General features: G+C 43.3%; 1 protein-coding gene across 3 annotated transcripts in view; it reads left to right on the top strand.

Moving 5' to 3' along the window:
• GNA13 (G protein subunit alpha 13) overlaps nucleotides 1-19,525 on the top strand; it is a 41,207-nt gene extending 21,682 nt beyond the window's left edge. For 2 of the 3 annotated variants that reach the window (XM_022589811.3, XM_089901732.1), the window contains exons 3-4: nucleotides 8,830-8,880; nucleotides 13,965-19,525. In XM_022589811.3, coding sequence (XP_022445519.1) covers nucleotides 8,830-8,880; nucleotides 13,965-14,537 — 624 coding nt within the window. In that variant the 3' untranslated portion in view covers nucleotides 14,538-19,525. The remainder of the gene's footprint in view (nucleotides 1-8,829; nucleotides 8,881-13,964) is intronic. The other variant, XM_089901731.1, reaches the window with a different exon arrangement.
• Nucleotides 19,526-21,739: the final 2,214 nt, after the last annotated feature.

Genomic DNA, 21,739 nt, shown 5'->3' with positions numbered 1-21,739 from the left:
TTTCAGTTTCCTCCTCTTGTGAAGAAATTCTGTGGTGAGCTGTTCCATTTAACATTTTGTAATTTTTCTGACTATTGCTTTTCTGTAGGAGTTGGGATTATTTTGTAGAGTGCTTGTCTGGTAGTATTGATGTCCGTGTGTACTTTTAGCGCAGTTGTAGGGTCATTGCATAATAAACACAGGGCTTTGCCATCTCATTTGATATCAAAATGATCCACATTCCATTGTGCCTCGAAAGCGCGACACAGAAAGTCCTCTTCTTTTCTGCGTGTTTTGGTGGACGTGCACTAGTAATAATAAAAAACAAAAAGTCGTGGTATTGCACTACCGATGACACTTGAAACATTTTCACCTTATAACTGTGTCCGTGCAGTTCGTGGTGCAGAGTGAAGAGCACCACGCGTGGCCTGTCACGACTGCTCTCCTGGCGGCGGCCAGGAAGCAGCTGTAGACAGTAAGGACATAAACCGATGAGCACGGCTGTGCTCCAATGCGGTGTTATTTATGGACACTGAAATTTGAATTTCGTATCATTTTCAGATGTCATGAAGTAGTCTTTTAATTTTTTTTTTTTCCAAACTCCTTAGATGGGCCACACAAACACAGACAGTGGGCTGGGTCTGGCCTACAGGTCATGGTTGGAGGACCCTGGTCTAGAATATATGAAACACAAGAAGGGAGCGCCCCAGTGGCTCCCCCTCTGCCACAGTGGCATCCGCTCCGCTCCTGTGCTATTCCTGCAGCTCTGGGGCCTGGGCCGTTTCTAAAGCCCCTGTTACAGATTACCAAACTGCTTTCTAGAATATGTATGCCTTGCTTTTAAAATATCTGAAGTTGATCCTTATCTCTATAGACTTTAGAAATTTAAATAAGACTTTGAAGTTAAAATCTCCTCTAGATTGTACCTATATTGTATAGGTAGAGTTGTCCCCTTCCTGTTGCTATAAAGCTGCCAGTGAATGAGTATATTCTTCTTAAAAAGCAGATAATTTCTTCTTGTGTATTCTTTGGCTATCTAGCTGAAATTCCACATCCTTTTTTTTTTTAATTAATTAATTTATTTTTGGCTGCTTTGGGCCTTTGTTGCTGCGCACGGGCTTTCTCTAGTTGCGGCGAGCGGGGGCTACCCTTCGTTGTGGTGCGTGGGCTTCTCACTGCGGTGGCTTCTCCTGTTGCGGAGCACGGGCTCTAGGCGCAAGGGCTTCAGTAGGTGTGGCACGCAGGCTCAGTAGTTGTGGCTTGCGGGCTTTAGAGCACAGGCTCAGTAGTTGTGGTGCACGGGATTAGTTGCTCCGCAGCATGTGGGATCTTCCCAGTCCAGGGCTCGAACCCGTGTCCCCTGCACTGGCAGGCGGATTCTTAACCACTGCGCCACCAGGGCAGCCCCCCCACATCCTTTTAAAGTAGTACATTCTAAATCCTGTCCTGTATATATTTTAGCCGTGCAGAAGAGGGTGTTGAATAAATCTGTCACTTGTTTGATAACTGGGCCAATAAACTGCCAGGTATCCCTATAATTACACATTTGTTTAATAGAAGTTATTTTCTAATTCGTGTTCTCAGCTCTTCTGTTACCTTCAAACTCAGGGCCCCTGACCCGTTTTGTCTCTGCAAGCAAAGACAGTCTTTCTAACACATGACTCTTGTAAATGGGGACAACATTGAAGCCATTCCTAGTTTAGGCTCAGCTCTGTAAAGCTGACACAAATTAATTTCATCTGTCATTTTATTTTATCCTTGAGTTAACTTCACCAGGGTTCCCTGGCTTTGTCAATAGCAGAGCCTGTCTTGCGCGTAGAACCCAGGCCCACTGGCTGCTCTGCCCTTGTTTAGGCAGAACCCAAATAACCACAGGTTAAGGAAATGTGGACACTTTAGGAGTGCCGCGCCACTGTGGACTCTTCGGCCTTGCTTCGGTAACCTAGAAAGTTATCTCAGTATTTCAAACAGAGAAAAAGAACTAAGGGAGGACCTAAAACATCTTAAACTTAAAAAGCCGTAAGTGCGAAACGGCTCTTCTTTGGAATTTTATTAAAAATTCCCTTCCGTAACATAAAGCATACTGTGGAGAGTTACAATAGCTCTCAAGTCATAACCAACAAAGAGTGAGTCTTAAACCCGTGGTCTTTCTTGCCTGATACATGAAATTGTTTACTTCTGTGTTAGCCAGGAGACTAAGCAACACAACCTGAATAATGAGTCACAACAAAAGTGACTTTAAGGGTAACAGGCATGTAGATAAAGGAAAGAAGAACTTAAACTTAAATCAATTGTACAAACTGAAATTGTTGCCTAGGGCAGACAGAGCTCTGCTGACTATGCGTTGAACCACGCGACTTCCTCGTTTTACTGACGGTTAAATTGAGGCCCAGACAAGTCTAGAGACTTGCAGATGGCTCAGTGTTAGGGAAAGGACTAGATTTAGTGTTAATATTAGACAACCAGAAGACTTTCGATCACCTCTGAACCGGTTAGGGAAAAGGATTTGAGGGGAATCACCCCCTGGTTATTCACACTTCATTCACCAGACACTTGGGGAGGAGGGAGCCAGGCCGCCAGGTGCCAGGCACTGAGCGAGGTATCCGATTTGCATGAGGGCCTAACGCTCAGACAAAAGGCCAGGGCCGAAGCTCTCGGTTACTGAGAACAGAGATGCCGTTATTCACTTTCTATGTCCTTCATGGTTCAGTTGCAAATAACACACATTTTATATTTTTTAGTTTGGTGGGGGGTTTTTGTTTTTTGAGGTTGTGAAAGATTTCTCTCTCTCTCTCTCTCTTTTTTTTTTTTTTTCCAGTAAAAGGTCTTTAAAGCTACTGTAAGAAATTTCCCTTAGGGCTTCCCTGGTGGCACAGTGGTTGAGAGTCCGCCTGCCGATGCAGGGGACACGGGTTTGTGCCCCGGTCCGGGAAGATCCCACATGCCGCGGAGCGGCTGGGCCCGTGAGCCATGGCCGCTGAGCCTGTGCGTCCGGAGCCTGTGCTCCGCAACGGGAGAGGCCACGACAGTGAGAGGCCCGCGTACAGCAAAAAAAAAAAAGAAATTTCCCTTAAATTACCTAATTCAGAAAAGTATTCATCCTTTTATAGCATGTGTGTGTTCGCATATGCACGTGTGCGTTTGCATGTGTGTGTTTAAAACTGTTTTGTTTCAGAATAGGTTCATTTGGCTAAACTTCATCTCTCAACAGTAAGAGTTACCACCACGTGCATTAAAAGATGATTAAGATTATTCTTATGTCCCCCACTTTCAGTTTTCTCACTAATGCAAGGATTAGTAGTATCACCTATGATGTAAATAGCTTTATTTTGAGGAGTTATTTTAAACCAAAATGTGTTTTTCTTAGGAATAATATTTTAAAGCATTTATAATCCTTGAGTCCTGGCCGGGTGATGGGGGAGAAGGCAAAGGGGACTTTATTTAGGACTTAAAATATTAGGGATAATCCACGCATTTAAATGTGTGAAATGTATTAAAATGTTTTTATTTAGATTTTGTACAGTCTCAAGTGCACAAAGGACTTTGTAAATTACACTGATGAAACTTTCTTCAGTAGAAGCTGAAACTTAGTAACAGGAGCACGTGCATATTTGTGTTATATTATTTGATTTTGGTGAGATGATGAATTCCTAATAAACAAAGGTATGTAATAATTTGAACCCCAAAGATCTAAGATTCCCTCTTAGGGAATGCAGTTAAATCAGGAAGCTTCAGTGAAAAGAACTTTCTAAATACTTTTTTATATTTGTATTGTAATACCAAGAGAAGAACAAATAGGGATGATTTTTCCTTTTTTACTTTTTTGAAAAGAGAATATAGTCACTCACAGAAGTGCAAAGTTACCTTGTCCATATTTTAAATAGCGAAAATCAAAGCATATGTAATGCAGAACTATTCTTATCATAAATCCCCGAGTCCACATTTATTAATGGCATTAAGAATTTTTTGGATTACAGATAGATAATATAATGCGTGTACTGTTTATTACGTAATCTCCACACTTCTTTTGTTTTTCTATTTATTTACTTATTATTACTTTTTATTATAATTTTTTGGCTGCATCGGGTCTTAGTTGCGGCACGTGGGATCTTTCATTGCGGTGCGCGGGCTCTTCGTTGTGGTGCGCGGGCTTCTCTCTAGCTGTGCTGCACAGGCTCCATGGCGCCTGGGCTCTGTATCTGTGGTGCGTGGGTTCCAGGGTGCGTGGGCCCTGTAGTTTCCGGCACACAGGCTCTAGTTGAGGCACGCGAGCTCAGTAGTTCTGGCACGCGGGCTTAGTTGCCCCGCGGCATGTGGGATCTTAGTTCCCCGCCTCCCCTGCATTCATTGCAAGGCGGATTCTTTACCACTGGACCAGCAGGGAAGTCCCTCCACACTTCTTTTGCAGCAAAACATTTGAACAGTTTCACTAAGTGGGAGAAATAAAGACTATATAAAGAGCCTCAGCCACTTGAGGTCAGGTTTTGCTGCCAAGTGAGTGTAGGGGTGAGCATACAAGCAGCGTGTGGGTCGGGTAAGGGGTTGCGGAGCTTAGCTTTGTCAGCCCCTGCTTTAATTTAGCTCTTAATGGCATACATATTTCATATGTAGCGATTATATCGAAATAATTGTTACCTGATGACTTATACTATGTTGTTATGTTAGCGTGCCAAAATTTATTAACTCATTCCCGTAATAAGTGGAAAAATAAACTTCCAAATCTTGCTATTATAGGTAGCATCAAGTAAAATATCGTTTTGTTTGTGTCGTTTTATGTTCAGTAAATTCCTTAGAATGTGCAAAAGTTCATTAAAAGCTTTATGAAGTGTACTACTCGTAACTCTCTAGAAAGTTTGTGTGAATTTGCAAGGTCGCTAGAATGAGTATACCAATTTCCCGATACCCTCAGAAATGATGGGTTCGGTGTAAGCATTTAGTTCTTAAGGGGGGGAAAGAGGCTTGCTGCTTTCGATAATACGTTCATCTTAGGGTTACTTTAACCTTCGTTTATTTGACCATTAGTTAAACAGCAATATTAATTGAAGTAAATTTTTGTGTAGTTGAACCTTTATTGTCAGTTTGGATATGGAACGTGTTATTTTCTCTTTTACACAGAGCTCCTTTGCTCTGGGGTCCCTAAAGTGATGAGCATCAGCCAGCAGTGTGGGGCCGCTGAGAGTCTGCATTCTAGCTTATTACAGAAGCATCTGTAGAACACTCTCCTGTGATCTTGGCTTATTTTTCGTCCTCATAGTTTCACTATTCATATACTCAGTGTTGTAACTGTTGTGTAGGAGAGAATCAATAGGACCTGTGTGTCAGTGAGTAGTAGGCGTATTAAAAATGTTGGATCTCTTTGCCTTAGTAATTCTTCTGAGATCACTAAGAATGTAATTCAAGAGCGCATAAAGCTGTTTACACAACATTATTTTTAAAATATTAAAACCTTATTTAAAAGGTGGAAATAACTCAAATATCCAACATTAGATTAGCGGTTTTAGTTAACTTTTTAGCATATAAATACTGGGAATTATTTTGACCATTAAAATGTCCTTACAGTTACGTAAGTGAAAAATAAGGATGCAGATTTGTCTATATTATTTCAACAGTGTTAAATACACAAAAAGTGATTGGAAGGCAATCTCTTCAAGCGTTAACTGTAGTTGTTTCTGAGCGATGGAATTAATGATTATTGCCTCTTTCCTTCTTTGTTCCTTTTTCTAATTTTCAAGTTTTCCACAGTGAATTTTACTAACTCTAAAATCAAGGAAAGTCAATTAATGCAACATATAACACCAGTCAAAAAACACCTTTTTGGGGCTTCCCTGGTGGCGCGGTGGTTGGGAGTCCGCCTGCCGATGCAGGGGACACGGGTTCGTGCCCCGGTCCGGGAGGATCCTGCATGCTGCGGAGCAGCTGGGCCCGTGAGCCATGGCCGCTGAGCCTGTGCGTCCGGAGCCTGTGCTCCGCAACGGGAGAGGCCACAGCAGTGAGAGGCCCGCGTACCGCAAAAAAAAACCCAAAACCAAAACAAAAAAACACCTTTTTGAAATGTTTTAAATTTCATTTAAGGTATTTAACATTATGTAAGTATTCAATATGCACATTACTGAAAGGGTAACAGTTCTGTAAGTCTTACTCATACAGAAACAGAGTGACTACTTTTTATCACATTTGTCCAAGAGACTCTACCGTGTACTTCAGTGTAACAGGATTGGTAATATTCGTTTGAATTTTACTTTTTAAAGTACTTTAAATATATAGTCTCATTTGGGTTGTACAGACAGCTCAATAAGTAAATATTGATGTTATTTAAAGATTAAGCCCAAATTCCCTTTGGCCTATATATGTTGTCCATCATAAAAACAAAAATATTACGTTTTTCATTAAAATGGATGAAATAATGCAAAGTACCTGTACAGGCTTGACCAAACATTACCCCAGAATGAATTTTTTGGAAGCTTTTTCTTTTCCCTTCTCTTAAAAATCATCTTTAGGTGCTGTAGACACTGTACGAATATTCCAGGTCCAGAAGAAAGCAGACTCCTCTGCCGCTGCTCCTTTGCAGCCACAAGGAGATCGCAGCCAGGCCTCCCACCCCAGCGCGCCCACCCCGGCGCACAGCCGTGTACGCGCTCGCCACCATGTGCTTTAAGGCAGCAGTTCTCAAGTGCGGTCCGTGGACCACTGGGGATCCCAGAAACCCTTAAAAGGAGCCTTCATGTTCAGCACTCCTGAGAGTGTCACTTAAGATGTTCTTTCCCTTCATTAAGCTGACACTCGCAGCGAGAGAACAGAACAGCAGGGCTGCAGCTGCCAGCCAGTGCCCGAGCGCAGATGGGGTATCGGCCCCAAACACACCACTAGTTGGTGTATTCATCGCCGCTCTGCATCTGCAGTTTAAGACACGCGCACCAGGTTCACCGAAGAGACCCTTGATTAAGCAGTAAAGATTGTTTCAGGTCTCAGTTTCAGCAGCTCTGTACTAGGCTGTATGATGGCTTGGGCGGCACCCTGAAAACGCTCCTGCAGCAGGACCCTGGTCTCCAGGGAAAGTACTTCTGTGACTGGTTGTGACGTGAGCTGAACTAACTGTATTTTTCGTGGAACATCATTTCTACTTGAAAGAAACAGTCAACTTACTCAGACTTGGGCATTTGACAGGCATTTTTTTAGAAAATGAATGAAGTTTAGCCTGCCAGTTCAAGGAAAGTAACAGTATTTGTTGCCAATGATGAAATTTGAGCTTTCAAGTGAAAATCAGAATTTAGGAAAACTTGTATCTGCCCACCACTGTGAGGTTGTCAACTTCCCAAGCCTTAAGGCTTCTTATGAGATCATTATGATATTAATGAATATGATTTCTTAATATTATGTCATGAAACATGCCAACATTTGGAAGATCTGTATACTTAATTGCCCACCATGTTCCATGTGATCAGCGCTTGGTGTTACAAAATTGTGGGTGGGTGAAAGACCCATTCAAAGTACAAGATAGACCAGTGAATTTTAGTGTCTGTAACAAAAGTGCAAAAAGTTCATCGGTAGGCTTTCCATTCCACAGGGACATCACTTTTAAGAAACTACCATTTGTCAAATTCTGGTGTAGAAACAAAAATATCTACAGTTACAAAGGTTATCAAAATGCTCCCTCTTCCAATCAGCATTCTCTGTGAGGCCAGATCTTCATATGCTACAGCGGAAACGACCTGTAGCAGCAGTTCAGATGCAGAAGCAGAAGTGTCTCACTGGCTTTTATGAAGCTACACTAAAATATGTTAACGTGAATGGGTTTATTATTGATATTTTTTAATGAATTAATAAATATTTGTTACAATGTCTCAGTTTTACTTTCTAATGTGGTAAGTATTGGTAGCTATAACCCACTTAAACAACGTCTTTTCGGGATCCTGAAGAATTTTAAGATGTATGAAGGGATCCAGAGACTAAAATTTTGAGAACTGCTGCTTTAAGGCCTCGTGACGCAAACTGTGGTCCCAGAAATCACCTGAATTGCAGGAATTACGTGCCCGCCCCTGCCCCCTCAGATGCCCCCTCAGAACCTGCAGTCAGACAAGGTCTTCAGGGGATTCTCTTCTGTGTGAAAGAAGCACTGCCTTCTGGAGCTCGGGCAGGACAAGTGCTGCGCTGGTGGAAACCCAGCAGGACAGGGAGGACCCTGGGAGACTCCAAGACACAGCCCTGCCTGTCCTTTGTTCGAGTATTTCCTCTTAGGAATGTATTCTCACGCACTTTAGATGTTGGAAATTGTCTGAGGTCTGATAGAAGTCTGGGCTCAGAGAGAGTAGACTGATCACTCAGGTAGGGAAGAGAGGTGAAGCCTGGATTGGAGAGGTGAAGCCTGCAGCATTATTCAGGGTTCAGGAGCAAAAAGGCGTGTCTGTCTAGGCACTTGCCTGTTAGGTATTCTCACCTCATCCCTGCTTCGCTTTTGATATAAACGTGATTGAAAAATGTAGACAGAAATAATCCCACCTGAATTGTAGTTGCATGTGTATCGCAAAAGCAGTTTTCACCTTTTAATTACATCTTCCCTTTGGATACACAGATATATCGGAACACGTACATGTGATCCTGTCCGAATGGATGAGTGCTTGGGGTATCGCTTCTGTAAAGACTCTGTGAACCTCACCAGGCTGTAGCACTTTGACAGAGGCAGACATTTTATGCGTCTTTAGTGGGGTTAGCTGCTCAGTCTGAAATTGGTGACTAAACGTAGTATGTTTGGATTTGGATTAAGTGTACAACCAGACAGTTTAATATAAACTGTTGTAACAAAGTCTTCCATTTCTAAGCCCTAATAACTATTTATCTTCTTCTTGTTTTCAGGGTGAATCTGTAAAATATTTCCTGGATAACTTGGATAAACTTGGAGAACCAGTAAGTTTTCAGACTGAATGTTTGTGTTTATTGCCATTTGAAAGCAGTACGTAGGATAAGGAAACTTAGAAAAATGATGTATTAAGCTGTATCCTTTTTCCTAGTGGCAGTATGCCGACTGTTCCTGCTTCATGTTTTCTCCCTCTCCTGTCCTGACCTCTGCCAGTTCCTTGAGGAATGCCCTGTCCACTATTTTGTGAAAGTAAAACTCTTTATGGAAAGAAGTTTATGCTTGAAAATGAGATGGCACATTAACTAGCCTACGTCAGTGTCTTTTGCTTTTCTGTAAGTGGAAACCGAAAGAACGCGGTGGGCTGATTGATTTCAGAACTTTTCAGCAAACGGTATTTTCCAGTTCAGGACCCCCGTGTGTTGGGTTGGAGCGTAGGAGGCTGGATTCTCAAGGCCGTGATGTGGGAGGAGTCGCCCTTGCAAAGGAGCTGGACCATCAGACTGTCCTGTAGTGCATCCCTTGAGGCCGTGGCCGACTGGTGAGGGCTGGTGCTGGCCGCTCTCCGTGTTGGACTTGTGCAGAGACTTCACTGGAAGGAAGCTTTGTGCTGCTTAGAAAATGCTCGAAAACCATTGCCCTAGCGTCAGTGGTGACCCATTCAATTGAGTATAGCTTCGTATGCCGCCTCTTAAACCAGATTTCTGTTGTAAAGTTTAATGTAGTTTTATGGGTTCTTTGAGATGTTTAACTTTAAAAATAAAACAGAAGGAAAGTACAAAATGAAACCTATTGCAAGTAGGAAAGTAGCATATGTGTGTCTAGAACGCTAAGTTTTGCATTTTCCCTTATTTTTTTTGTATTTTGCTAAATTGCACTTGTCTGCCGTTCAGTCACTATGTGCTTCTCCCACCTGTTTCATAGACACGGGTGCTCTAGAAGTTAGGGTCTCTGTATTTGTCTGTTTTTGTTCACTCAGTCCACATCAGTGAGACTTTGTATTAAGACTTATTTCATTGTCACTTTTCCGTGTGGTCAGATTGCAATAAGCCTTAAAAAAAAGTTCCGTATAAGCCAAATGGAGAGAAGCTTTAGTAGGTAAACTAATTCTTTGAGAGTTATTTCACGTTTTCTGATCCCAGGAGTGCGCATTCGCCCCGTTCTTCTCAGTCTGCCTTTTCGGACAGGCCTTCCCTGAGCAGCCATTCGAGGCGGGCCCCCTCCGCTGTCTCCAGCATCGGCACTGGCGCTTCTCAGGCTCCATTCTCCTTACAGTTGGCCTCTTCACTTACAGGTTTTGCTGGTCTTTCCCCCGCCTCTTTCCCTGAGGGCAAGGACCTCGGGTCTTGGTTGTGCTGCCCGGTGACAGTGCCTGGTGCCTCGTAGGCACTCAACAAACAGCGTCGGAACGAGTGCCTCGGAGCCAGCCCCAGTCAGTTTGCACTGTGGCTGCTTAGAGCCTTACGTTGAGAACAGTTTTGAGGCCGCGTCTGGAATAAAAACGAAAAAGTGTTTTTGTGATCAGTAGGTAGTTGTCAAGGCGAGGAGAATAAATGTGGGTGTGCTGCAGACTGGCCGCCCACTCTGTACACATCAGACAGCTCACGGGATTGCATTTGCTTCGCCATCTCTGACTGAAGTTCTAGGACCGTTGAATCCCCGCCGTGTGCCAAGCCCCATGACCCTCTGGGAGATGGAACCACAGGGGTCAAGGACAGGGCTCTGCAGCCAGACCACCAGAGTTCCAATCCCAGTTCCATCGCAGACTGGCTGTGTGACCTTAGGCATCTCTAGACGTTAGTTTCTTCATCCACGTCATGGGCATAGTAAGAGAACCATCCCCGTCGGGCTCAGGGGCGATTACGTGAAATAAACCCCATGTCTCAGAAGTCTGCTCAGGCTGCCATAACGAAATACCACATACTGGGTGGCTTAAATAACAGACCTTTATTTCTTGCAGTTTTTGAAGCTAGAAGTCCAAGGTCAAGTTGCTAGCATGGTCGGTTTCTCGTGAGGACTCTTCCTGGCTTGTAGGCTGTGGCCTTCTCGCTGTGCCTTGACGTGGCCTTTGCTCAGCACACACACGTGCAAGAAGTGTATGGCCTCCTCTTTTCAAGGCCACCAACACTTACCTGATTAGGACGCCACCCATATGACTTCATTTAACCTCGGTCGCCTCCTAAAAGCCCTGTCCCCAAAGACAATCACACTGAGGATTAGGGCTTCAGCACACGAATGCAGGCGGGGTGTGCGGGGACGGTGCCGGGACGCAGTTCAATCCATGGCACCCAGTGAGGTGTTCAGATTGGTGCCTTGCAATTGTAATATCTGCTCGTCGTTAGCTGTTTGGTTCTTTGACCTCCATGTTTAAGGAACTCGTTCTAGTCAGAGACAAAACTAACATACATAAAACAAGCAGGGGACGAGTAAATGAGACTGATGGTGAAGATGGTGTTAGTTCATGGATGGAGAAGCTGGAGCTAGTCCTTGAGAGGACGTGAGCCTGGGCGGCTGGGGGAACGAGGGGACGCGCACAGTGGGCCGTGCCTGGGGTCAGGAGGCACATCTGTCTGACAGAAGTGCTTGGCTCTAACGTACAAGAACAGATTTCAGGAAGGCAGTCACCAGGGTCTGGATGCGCCGTTCGTTGCACAGTCACGCATCACGCTGACTGGACATGCGGCGGTCTCAGGATGTGAGGCTCGTGCAGCTCTCAACGCTGGGCTCTGGGGAGCCTGACGAGGTGGGGCAGAGTCTGCCGGTTCCGGAAAACAAGGAATAAGGAGGGTCATGGAAGCCGGGTCAGCGAGGTCTGGTCTGCTGCAGGGAGGGGCCTCACCGCCAGCTCTGAGGGCATGGTGCAGGAGGGGTGGTCTCTGGGGGCTTAGAGGTGGACCCAGGAGGTGCGGAGGACCAAGGGGCAAGATGGTAATCCAGGCTGAGACGTTAAAAAACGGGGGCGGTGAAAATAAAGAGGGGAAAGAAAAGGTGAGGAAGGTTCAAAGAAGGAGCAGCGGGATTTGATATAAAGTGGGAGGTGATGGAGAAGGTCCACCGTGAGGGGCAGGCTTGGGGTGCGGGCGGGGCAGGACGTGGGCAGGAGAGCGTCCTGGTGGACGGGGCTGGGGACGAAGACGGTGAGTGTTGGGACTGAAGAGGCTGCATCCGTGGAGGGCTGTCAGGTGCGCACGAGTAGGGGGGCCGTCGCTGCCTTGGTTTCCCTCTCTTGGCAGAAGTGGTGACAGTGGGAACCACTAGACAGTAACACACGGGCTGTGTGCCGAACCCGGTTCCTAAGCGCTTCACCCACTTGCCGTGTTTAGTCCTCACAGCACCCCGTGGGTGCTGTTGTCTGTGTTTTTCACAGGTGAGAAAACTGAGACGCAGAGAGGTTAAGTGATGACTTGTCCCAGGTCACTCAGGTGGTCTGTGGGCAGCTGGCTCTAGAATCCACAGTCCTAATCCCCGTGACTCTGCCAGACCCTTGAGAACTTGATTACCTCGTCCTGTGTTTGTGCTTTATGTGAATTAGCCCTGAGCTCCTAACTAAGGCAATAATAAAGAACTTTTTATTTTTATGAAATTAGAAAATTAAAAATTGCCCCTCGGGGCTGGCCTGTTTCTGAGGCGGCTGGCACGCACGAGTGCCGTGAACCAGCCCCACCTTTCTGGAGAGCAGGTGGACATTAAGTCCCAGTCGTGAAAATCTTCACAAGCCTTGACTGCATCACCATCTTATTCCTGGTTATTCGGTTTCAGGAAATAGCCCAAAAGGGGGGAAAAGAAGGATGTGCATGAGAATTTTAATTGCAGCATTTATATTAAGCAAAAAATTGGAACCAACCTAAATGACCACTAGTAGGGGAATATTTATGTAAATGATAGCACATTGATCCGTTTGATGTATGTTATGCTCTTTTAAAATGAAATACAACCGTATCAGCATGTGAAACAGTTCATGATTAAATGTTCAGCCAGACGCCGGGGCCGGGCAGAGAATCGGGGTGGTGCTGATTACAGGTGAGGCAGGTGCGTGTGCGTCTGCGGGAGCTGGGGGGACACGTGCGCACCCCAGCGTGTTTCATTAGAGCCCTGTGGGCGCTTTATACATCGCTGTGGGTTGCAGACAACTGAGAACTGCTGGGTTTTTTCTGTTTTTTTTTTTTTTTCTTTGATTCTTAGCTACACTATTTTAAGGAGATAAGTATTCACACTGTAATGAAATTTCAAAATCATAGTATTTGGAAAGGTATAAAATGTAGCACTGTGAGTAACAGTTGGCATTGTTTTAAAACCTTGCCTTGATTTAAAAAAATTGTGACCTTGGTGATGAGCATTTAAAGCCTTCCTGTTCAGTATTGTCAAAAAGCTCCATCAAAGTTCTGGAAAAATACTAAGCTGAGAAGAAAGAACCAGTTTCACTGCCCAGGGGCACTCACTGTCGGCCACAGCCAGGGGCTCGGGAGGCCAGCAGCTTCCGTCCGTCCGTCCATCCATCCATCTGTCCAGGGTCTTGGTGTAGACCCTCCCTCCGAGGCACCGCTGTGTCCGGGCACGGGTGCCGGCAGAGGAGAAAAGCTGGGGCCCTGCCACGGAGACGGCCCCCCGCCAACAGCTGGGAAGCCCCGCGGAGTGAGCTCCGTCAAGGGGGCAGAGCAGAGGCCGCGTTGCAGCAGTGAGAACATAGGCGACCCGGGTAGAGCTGTCGGTCCTGCAGGCGGGGGCGCGGAGCAGGGGCCGCGGGGGGGGCGGAGAACCTTGACTTGGGGCCCCGCCGCTGTTGACGGAGGGGCGAGGAGCCGTGACCGTGGCCGTGGCCACGCAGCGGCGGGTGGCTGCTGGCACGGCGGGCGTCGCGCGTGGACGGACACTCGGGTCGTCCGGCAGGCTGACAAAATCATAGGCGCCTTCATTTGCAGCGAATTTCGAACCAGTGCTGACGCTAACATTGCAGCGTATCTTGCTGTTTTATGATGAGAATCAGAATAGCATTGATGCTTTAACGTTACCAGGGGATTGTCATTTAAAAGGTACTTTTGTTTACGTATCCATTCACTAGCCCAGTTAGTAGTACATTAAATATTCCCATTACTCCTGGATTACTGAGCAGGAAACGATTTTTTTTCTTTTCCAGGATTACATTCCATCACAGCAAGACATACTGCTAGCCAGAAGACCCACCAAAGGCATTCACGAGTACGACTTTGAAATTAAAAATGTTCCTTTCAAAATGGTTGATGTAGGTGGTCAGAGATCAGAAAGAAAACGTTGGTTTGAATGCTTCGACAGCGTGACATCAATACTTTTCCTTGTTTCCTCAAGTGAGTTTGACCAGGTGCTTATGGAAGATCGTCTGACCAATCGCCTGACAGAGTCTCTGAACATTTTTGAAACCATCGTCAATAACCGGGTTTTCAGCAACGTCTCCATAATTCTCTTCTTGAACAAGACAGATTTGCTTGAGGAGAAAGTGCAAATTGTGAGCATCAAAGACTATTTCTTAGAATTCGAAGGGGATCCCCACTGCTTAAGAGACGTCCAAAAATTCCTGGTGGAGTGTTTCCGGAACAAGCGGCGGGACCAGCAGCAGAAGCCCCTGTACCACCACTTCACCACAGCCATCAACACGGAGAACATCCGCCTCGTCTTCCGTGACGTGAAGGACACCATCCTTCACGACAACCTCAAGCAGCTCATGCTCCAGTGACGCACAGAAGACTTGCTGTCTGCGTACCTTTTTGTCTTTTTGATTGTTTTCGGTTTGTTTTGTTTTTTTAAAATAGAAGTTTACAACAGGAATTAGAAAAATCTTGATTCTGTGTTTAACTTCTTGGAAATCTTAGTCTTTCTTCTGCGGCCTTTGGTTGTGGCTGAGAGCCGCTGAGTAACACGGGGCCAGTATCTGCTGAGGCTTGGCTTTGATCTCTTTCACTCCGGCTTCCATTGGAGTGGAGTCATTTCCTGCCAGACCTCAGACAAGGCATCCCTCAGGCTTTAAATTCTTCCACTTTTCAAACTGAATTCTCCTGTAGTGCCAAGTATAGAAGGTGTCCTTAATATTTGTAGGTCTGAGGTTGAGAATGTTCAGTTCTAGAACGAGTAAGATACCGTTTGTTCGCCCTACAGGTAGCAGCCACACTTGTGCCCAGCTTTATGGTGACCTGTTTTGAAAGGGCCACTGGAAAAATGTGTGATCTAAGGAATAGCGTTCTGTAACTTCACCCAGATTTAGCCTTCACTGTTTTCTGATTGCTTATATACACAACAGTTGTTTTGTTTCTTAAATTTCTCTGGTTTCTGAAGGCAATATTCTGGTGTGTTTAAAGTTTACATGAGGATCTCTGGTCTGATGGTAATGAACGCTCACAAATGGTCCAGGGGAGCACAAGGCAGGCACATGCCATCCGTAGTGTTTTGATTAAAAGTCATGAGTGAAATGTCATTTGCCCTTTTCATATTTAAATATCATGTAATCATTGTGCCATACGGGAAACCTTCTGGCCATAGCAGCAACTAAAAAAGTGCAAGAACCTGATAACAGAACTTTCTAAATAAATACACCCTTTCCCAAGAATATTATGTGTTTTACTCTCAGACTTTGAAATCCTGTCTCAGCTGATGTGGGTCCTTACGGTGGGATCACTGCTGCACCACCACAAACATTGTTCTTTCGCTCTCCTGTCTGTTCCCATCAACTCCAGACGGTGGCATTTATGGGATTTTTTTTGTTTTTTGGAGCTTGCCAAGGGCAGTATTTTCCTGTCACACTATTCACTTTTATTTGAGATCCTTATTCATTCTTGGTGTGTCTCTGAAAGAGTATGTATGTGTTTGCAACATTATTGTTTACGAAATTCCAGCTTTCTTGAGGTACATTTTGAAGGTTTCAAGGATACGTTCAAGAATAAGTAGTAATTTTTTTAGTTCATACTGAAAGGTGATTACATTTGACCTCCTCCACCACTTACCAAATTAAAATGTACCCATGAAGTAGCTTTGCAATTACAGATACATTCATAGTGAGCTCATCAAGAGGGGCTGGTTTGCAGTACTAAAAATGCTGCCCTGTAGGCTATGCGTAGTGCCAGAACTGGATTAGAGAGACAGATGCACAAGACTGGTGACAGTTTGGAAAGTCTGATGGCTTTGCTTCCTTTCCTGAAAATTGTGATTAAGACTGTGATATCTTTCACTTTACTGTATAGCTGACTGTGTTCTCAGGTATTTTACTGGCTAGAAAGTCCTTGAAAGATTGGTCAACATTCTGGATCACCCAGCCTTTCTAAGACAGTGGCTCTGGGTCTGTCTTGCTGTCTAGTAAGAATAGGGCTTTGCAGTGAACTGACCAGGGATTGTTCTCAATGTACCTGACTTTTCTTGCATTTGAAACTCCACCATCATTACACCCATAACCGCCAGTGTTTTCGTGTCTTGGTAACACCTGAGCTATTGACATGTAGCCCTACATCCTGATGCAGGCGTCCATAGTACAGCAGAGTTCACGCACGTCGGAATAGTTCTATGTCTATAGTGCTTCTTACCAAAAAGAGTGCATTGTTTAATCCACAGAGTTAGAACCATTTCAGGGCCGAGGAGTATCTGAGTATGTGCACAGTAACGTGGAGACTTTGGGTGGAAAGTCTGTGTGTAAATTTAGCAAATGGTCCTATCGAATGGCCAAAGCATCATTTCACTCCAGTGTATGTATAAAGAGGAAGGTTACTCTCAGTTAACTTATATTTCAGATCTGAAATATATGATATGAACCATAAATACTGCCTGACAAAGCACCATTTTGACTACCACAAAGAAATGTTAAAACACCAAATAGATAGGATGTTACTTTGGGCATTTGAGATTTCCTTTCCTGACGTGTGTGAAGTCTCAAAGTCAGCTTTCTTTTAAAATAAAACCTAGCCTATATTTTGAGGCAGTAAATTACTTACATTTAATGGCAGGCTGGTTTAGACACTCAGTGGAAGTTCCAATCTGAAGGCTTCAGTCCACATGTTTTATATACTGTACTTCTAAACCGTTCGAAGGAGTCCTATACCTACAGCATGAAAACCAGACCCTTTTGAAACACCACTGTGTGAAGAGGAAGATGAGATTCAGTGACAAAGCTGAAAGGGACCTCATAGTCTTTCCCTATGCCGGTGTCCCCCCAGTCTCTAAAAATGTAATTTGGATTTAAAGCTCTTCAGTGTGTTTGATTTTCTAAGTCTTCATGGTTATGATTTGGAATAAAATGTGCCCAATTCTCTATTACACTCTCCTCTTAAGTCTGAATGTCTTCTTGCTTATTAATTCTTAAGAAATGTCACACAAGTGTCTTCATTGATCTTGAAGAAATTTATAGTATACAGAGTTGCCTTATAAATCAAAGAACAGCACAGATTTTTGCCTTGATTATTTTATAGGGAAGAGGTTTTGTCAAACGTTTTTCTGAAGATCCAAATAATTTAATGCCTCTGTCAGATATTTTTAATAACCCGTATCATTGCTTGCTGCCAAATATTTTACTGCATTGAAATCTTCTTTTCAATTGTATTGTCTGGAAAGGGCACTTGACAGCTAGATCACAGCAGCAACCAAAGAAGGCATCGTGGAGTGAACATGATTTGGCTTGGCTTGGTTTGGTTTGGTTTGGTTTGGTTTGAAGCTGCACTGGCGTATTTTACATGGTGAAAGTCCTCTGGTTAAACTCCCAAGGGAGGTTGTTGAGGGAGGTCCTTGTTCATTTGTTGGCAGTGGTCAGTATAAAGCAGAAGAAAGGAAGATTCCCTTAATACCAGAAGTGATTAGAAGTGTTGGTTCAGACTCACAAAGATCATATGCCCCAGAATTGTTTGTAAGCGGGAAATGAGTAAATCTGAACTTCCAATGTATACCCCAATACTTGTATTTATGCTTTTGGTAAAATGTATTTTCAGCATTAGTACACATATCCGGTGTTATGCCTTATTTATGTGAAGAATAAAGTTACCAAGTTATGTTCTGTTATGTTCTGAAACTCAAATCACTATTTGAGAAACCCTCAAATTGGTGCTTTCATTATATAATGATACATTTAGACAAAACCCCAAACCAAGCCATTTGAAACAAGATTCTCTTCATTGCAATTTGTAGCAATGTTATTTCTGTATATGTAATGAGAAGGCTAAATACCAGTGTTAACTCTTAATTTCTTGTTTGAATCCATGAAATCGTGCCTGTAAAGCTCAGTCAAACATTTGTAATAAACTCCCTAATAAATCTAGAGACAGTCACTCTGTTACCTTTTCATTTCTTTTAGTTTTAACTGAGGGATCGAGAATAAATTTTGCATGTCTTTTTTCAGTTGGAAATCTGACTTTATCTCTCTTTCCCATCATTTCAGTACATAAAGTTACATTAATTACAGATGATCTGTCCATGTGTTTGTGCTGCTGGACAAAAAGTACTGTGTTTTTTTTTCTTTTTTTTAGTGATAGGACACAGGTTGGCTTTTCAGTGTAGTAAACATGAGGAAGGGAGGGACTTGTACGTGCGTGGTGTGTACATGTCCCCCTGTTCCAAATAAAGCTAGTGATAGCACATACCCATTAGTTTATGGTACGAGGTTAGGGCTTAATAAATTTATAGAGAGATTAAAGTATAAGTCTAAGCCAGAACATTTTAAACAAGTTGAACTTTATGGCCTTTTCAAGTACCATCGAGTTGATACTAGCCTTAGGCTGATAAGTGATTATTAACATAATCTGAAGTACCAGTGTTTGTACCACTAGCATTCTTATGTCTGTACTTGAATGTATAGTTAGCATTTAAATAACTCTGTTCATTCTTGTGACATCGAGGTCTAACCATCTGATTTCAAATGCCAGAGCTCGTATGGAACAAAAAAGTGTTAATGATAGGGCAGTAATTTCTGGGTTGATAAGAGATTCTGCGACCTTTCCAAAACCACATGACCTTTGATAATGATGAAAATGTCCAGATGGATGGAAGTAGGGACCCAGTATGCATACATTATCAATCAGTGAAGGTCATGATAGAAGTATGCTACTTACTTGTTCTCTGATTTGGGTTTGTCTTTGGAAAGCTTGTTTATAATATTTCTTGCCATAGTAAAAGGGCTGCATTTGTTCTCAAATCATGCCTATTTGATGGCTCTAGGAAAAAAACAGAGGGGGCAGGTAGGGGTTAATTCTTGGAAAGTATATGTAACAGTGCAACAGACGATACCATTTACCCTTTCTTTACCTCTTACTTGAAAGCAGAATCGCAAAATGTTTAAATGGCTTTACTAGTCTAAAGGTGGAGCTCATTTACCACGGAAGCCTTATCAAAAAGTCTATTTCGTAACAACCTCATAGATACTGTACCTAACAAAACATGATTTGTATTGGCTCTGTATGAAAGTATTTGTGGCTTAGGATTTTTTATACATATATCTTTTTATAACTTTCCCAGAACTGAGCACATTATCTGATACTGTTGTAAATTTTTTTTCTGTCAGTGCTTTAGTTCAGGATTGGCAATAAATTATTTCTACTGGAGGTCTGAAAGTGGAAAGAATGGTTTGATTTGATAAAATGAGTTGCTAGTCATCCAGGCTTTTTACTTTTGTACATATTTTGCAAAAATTTTGCCTCTTGCTATTAATATTTGCTTTGTAAAAATTACGGACGTTTAATAAACATTTATGAACTATTCCATACTATGACGTTATTTAAATCTGATTAAATGTCACGTGTAAAGCAGGCACTTAATATTTGAAAGCAGAGGTTTCACCCAGTGACTGAAAGCACAGAAATCGCTCTTTTGTCAGATCTCCAGCGATACTTTGACTTAATACTAGTCTGTAAACGTTTCCTCACTGAAGACGGAGATGTGGGCTTCAAGAACGTTCCCAAACACTTGTTTTGATGTGGGAATGGGGAACACCCCACTTTTCTCTCTGCTCCTCTTAAAATCGCTGAAATTGCCCTAGGGTGTCTCTGGGCTCACGGTTTGTCCACCTGCAGGAGTAATGCTGCTATGTCTTTTGTCATCAAAATAGCGTTTTAAAAACAAACCAACATGTTACACTCCTTGTTTCAAGAAGCTTTAAGATGATGATTTACAGAAAAATTGCAAAGATAGTAGTTTCCCTGTACTCCACACTGTTGGCAATAGTTTCCCCATTTACCATCTTGCATCGTACTAATTAACATCTTGCATTATACTAATTCACCGTATTGGTTCAAAATTAATGAGCCAATATTGATAATTTATCCTTAAGCCCATACTGTATTCAGATTTCCTTAGTTTTTCCCTGTTGCCCCTTTCTGTTCCAGAATCCCTCCAGGACACCGTCTTACATTGATTTGTCCTGTCTGTCTGAGCTCCTCTCAGCTATTAGAGTTGCTCAGGCTTTCCTTGTTTTTGATGACCTCGGCTGTTTTGAGGAGGAGGAATGCTGGTCAGGTATTTTGTAGGTTGTCCGTGCGTTGGGATCAGCCTGGTATTTTCCTTGTGATCAGACTGGATTCTCTGTGTGGGGACCACAGGGGTAAAATTACCACTCTCGTGAAATCACGTTGCTCATCTTTTCCCTTTGCAACTTCAGCCGAATTAGAAGTTGTTAAATAACTTTTGGTCTGTTTATACCTTTTCCTTAAGTGGCGTTTATGGGAAGCTGAGCACGTACTTTTCTTCCCCAAAGCAGAATGAAGGGCCTTTTCCCACAATCAGAATTGCAAAGCAGGTGTGAATAAATGTTCAGTGGTGATGGCTGTAATCCAGGACTGGTTGCTTCCAGGCCTTTCTGGCAAAATTAAAATTGTGTCCAAGTCCTGACCTTTACAGTGAGATTTCACTATTGGTCCCAAGAAAAACTGAGATAGAAAAATTGGGGCTTAGAGGTATTTACAAATCTACAAATACCTACAAATTTCTAGATTGGAAACAGGTCATTAAATTAGCCTTCGTTAGACTTAAGATCTTTTAAAATGGAAACTAAGCTCACTTGAGCATTTGAATCCCCCAAAGGAAACCAAGAAGTCTTTACCAAAAAAAAAAAACTTTTCTTAGGCTATTGTTAGAACAAGAGAATATCCATGTGTCGGCGGAAACAGCTAAAAAACTATTGTCCGCTAAAGTGCTGGGCACCATCACAGACCCTTGGCATGAGATGCTCTCAAAATGACCTGTTCCGTTGCCCACAATGTGGGTTGTTAAAAGAGAAAAGAGCCTTTGGTCTCTTGAGAATGCAGGAAACCCGCAGTTCATAGGTTAAACCAGAGGTTTGTTTGGTGACGGGAAATTTGGCAAATCCTCAGAAAAGGAATGACTTGGGCATTGTTTTAAAAGACATATTGTAACTTTCCCTCAGAAGTGAGTGGGGCCCCTGGAATACAGCATCGCAGCTAGAGGAAGGGGTATCTGTCGAACACTGTCACCTACACTTCCCGAGCATCCATTTTCCGAGTCCACCAAGATGACAAAGGGCTCAGACAAGGGTTCCATACAAAGTAACTCTTCAGGGCAGAGGGTTAAGCTTCTGTGCTGGCCCCAAGGATACAGAGGGAAGTTATGTCCAGAGTGAACATTTATACTGAGTGGAGGAGTGTGTTGATTTATCTTTTCCCCATGAAGGTACATGATAGGAAAACAAAAAACAAAGTCTTTTTAAAAGTCGATCATTCTTTTGTAATTAAGTCCACGGCTGCTTTAGACTTGGGGCTTGATTTTCCTCCCCTGTCAAACGTGGAAGAAGAGAGACTTAACTCATAAGATGCCACGAGGTCAAACACCACTGACCTCGGGAGAGGAAAAGTAGAGTTGTTTTCTTTTTCTATTATTCTCCATGGAAAATCCCAGTGCTTGTCGACTTGGAGATTCAAATCACTGGTTTCATTTAAGGCCAGAATGAGCATATCGAGACTT

Source organism: Delphinapterus leucas, chromosome 19 (genome assembly GCF_059928025.1).
Source record: "Delphinapterus leucas isolate spDelLeu-1000000601 "Yukka" chromosome 19, BTC_Dleu_Yukka2, whole genome shotgun sequence".
In the NCBI taxonomy this organism is placed as follows: Eukaryota; Metazoa; Chordata; class Mammalia; order Artiodactyla; family Monodontidae; genus Delphinapterus; species Delphinapterus leucas.
The sequence above is the reverse complement of the archived record's forward strand: the minus strand, read 5'-3'. Positions and strand labels throughout refer to the sequence as shown.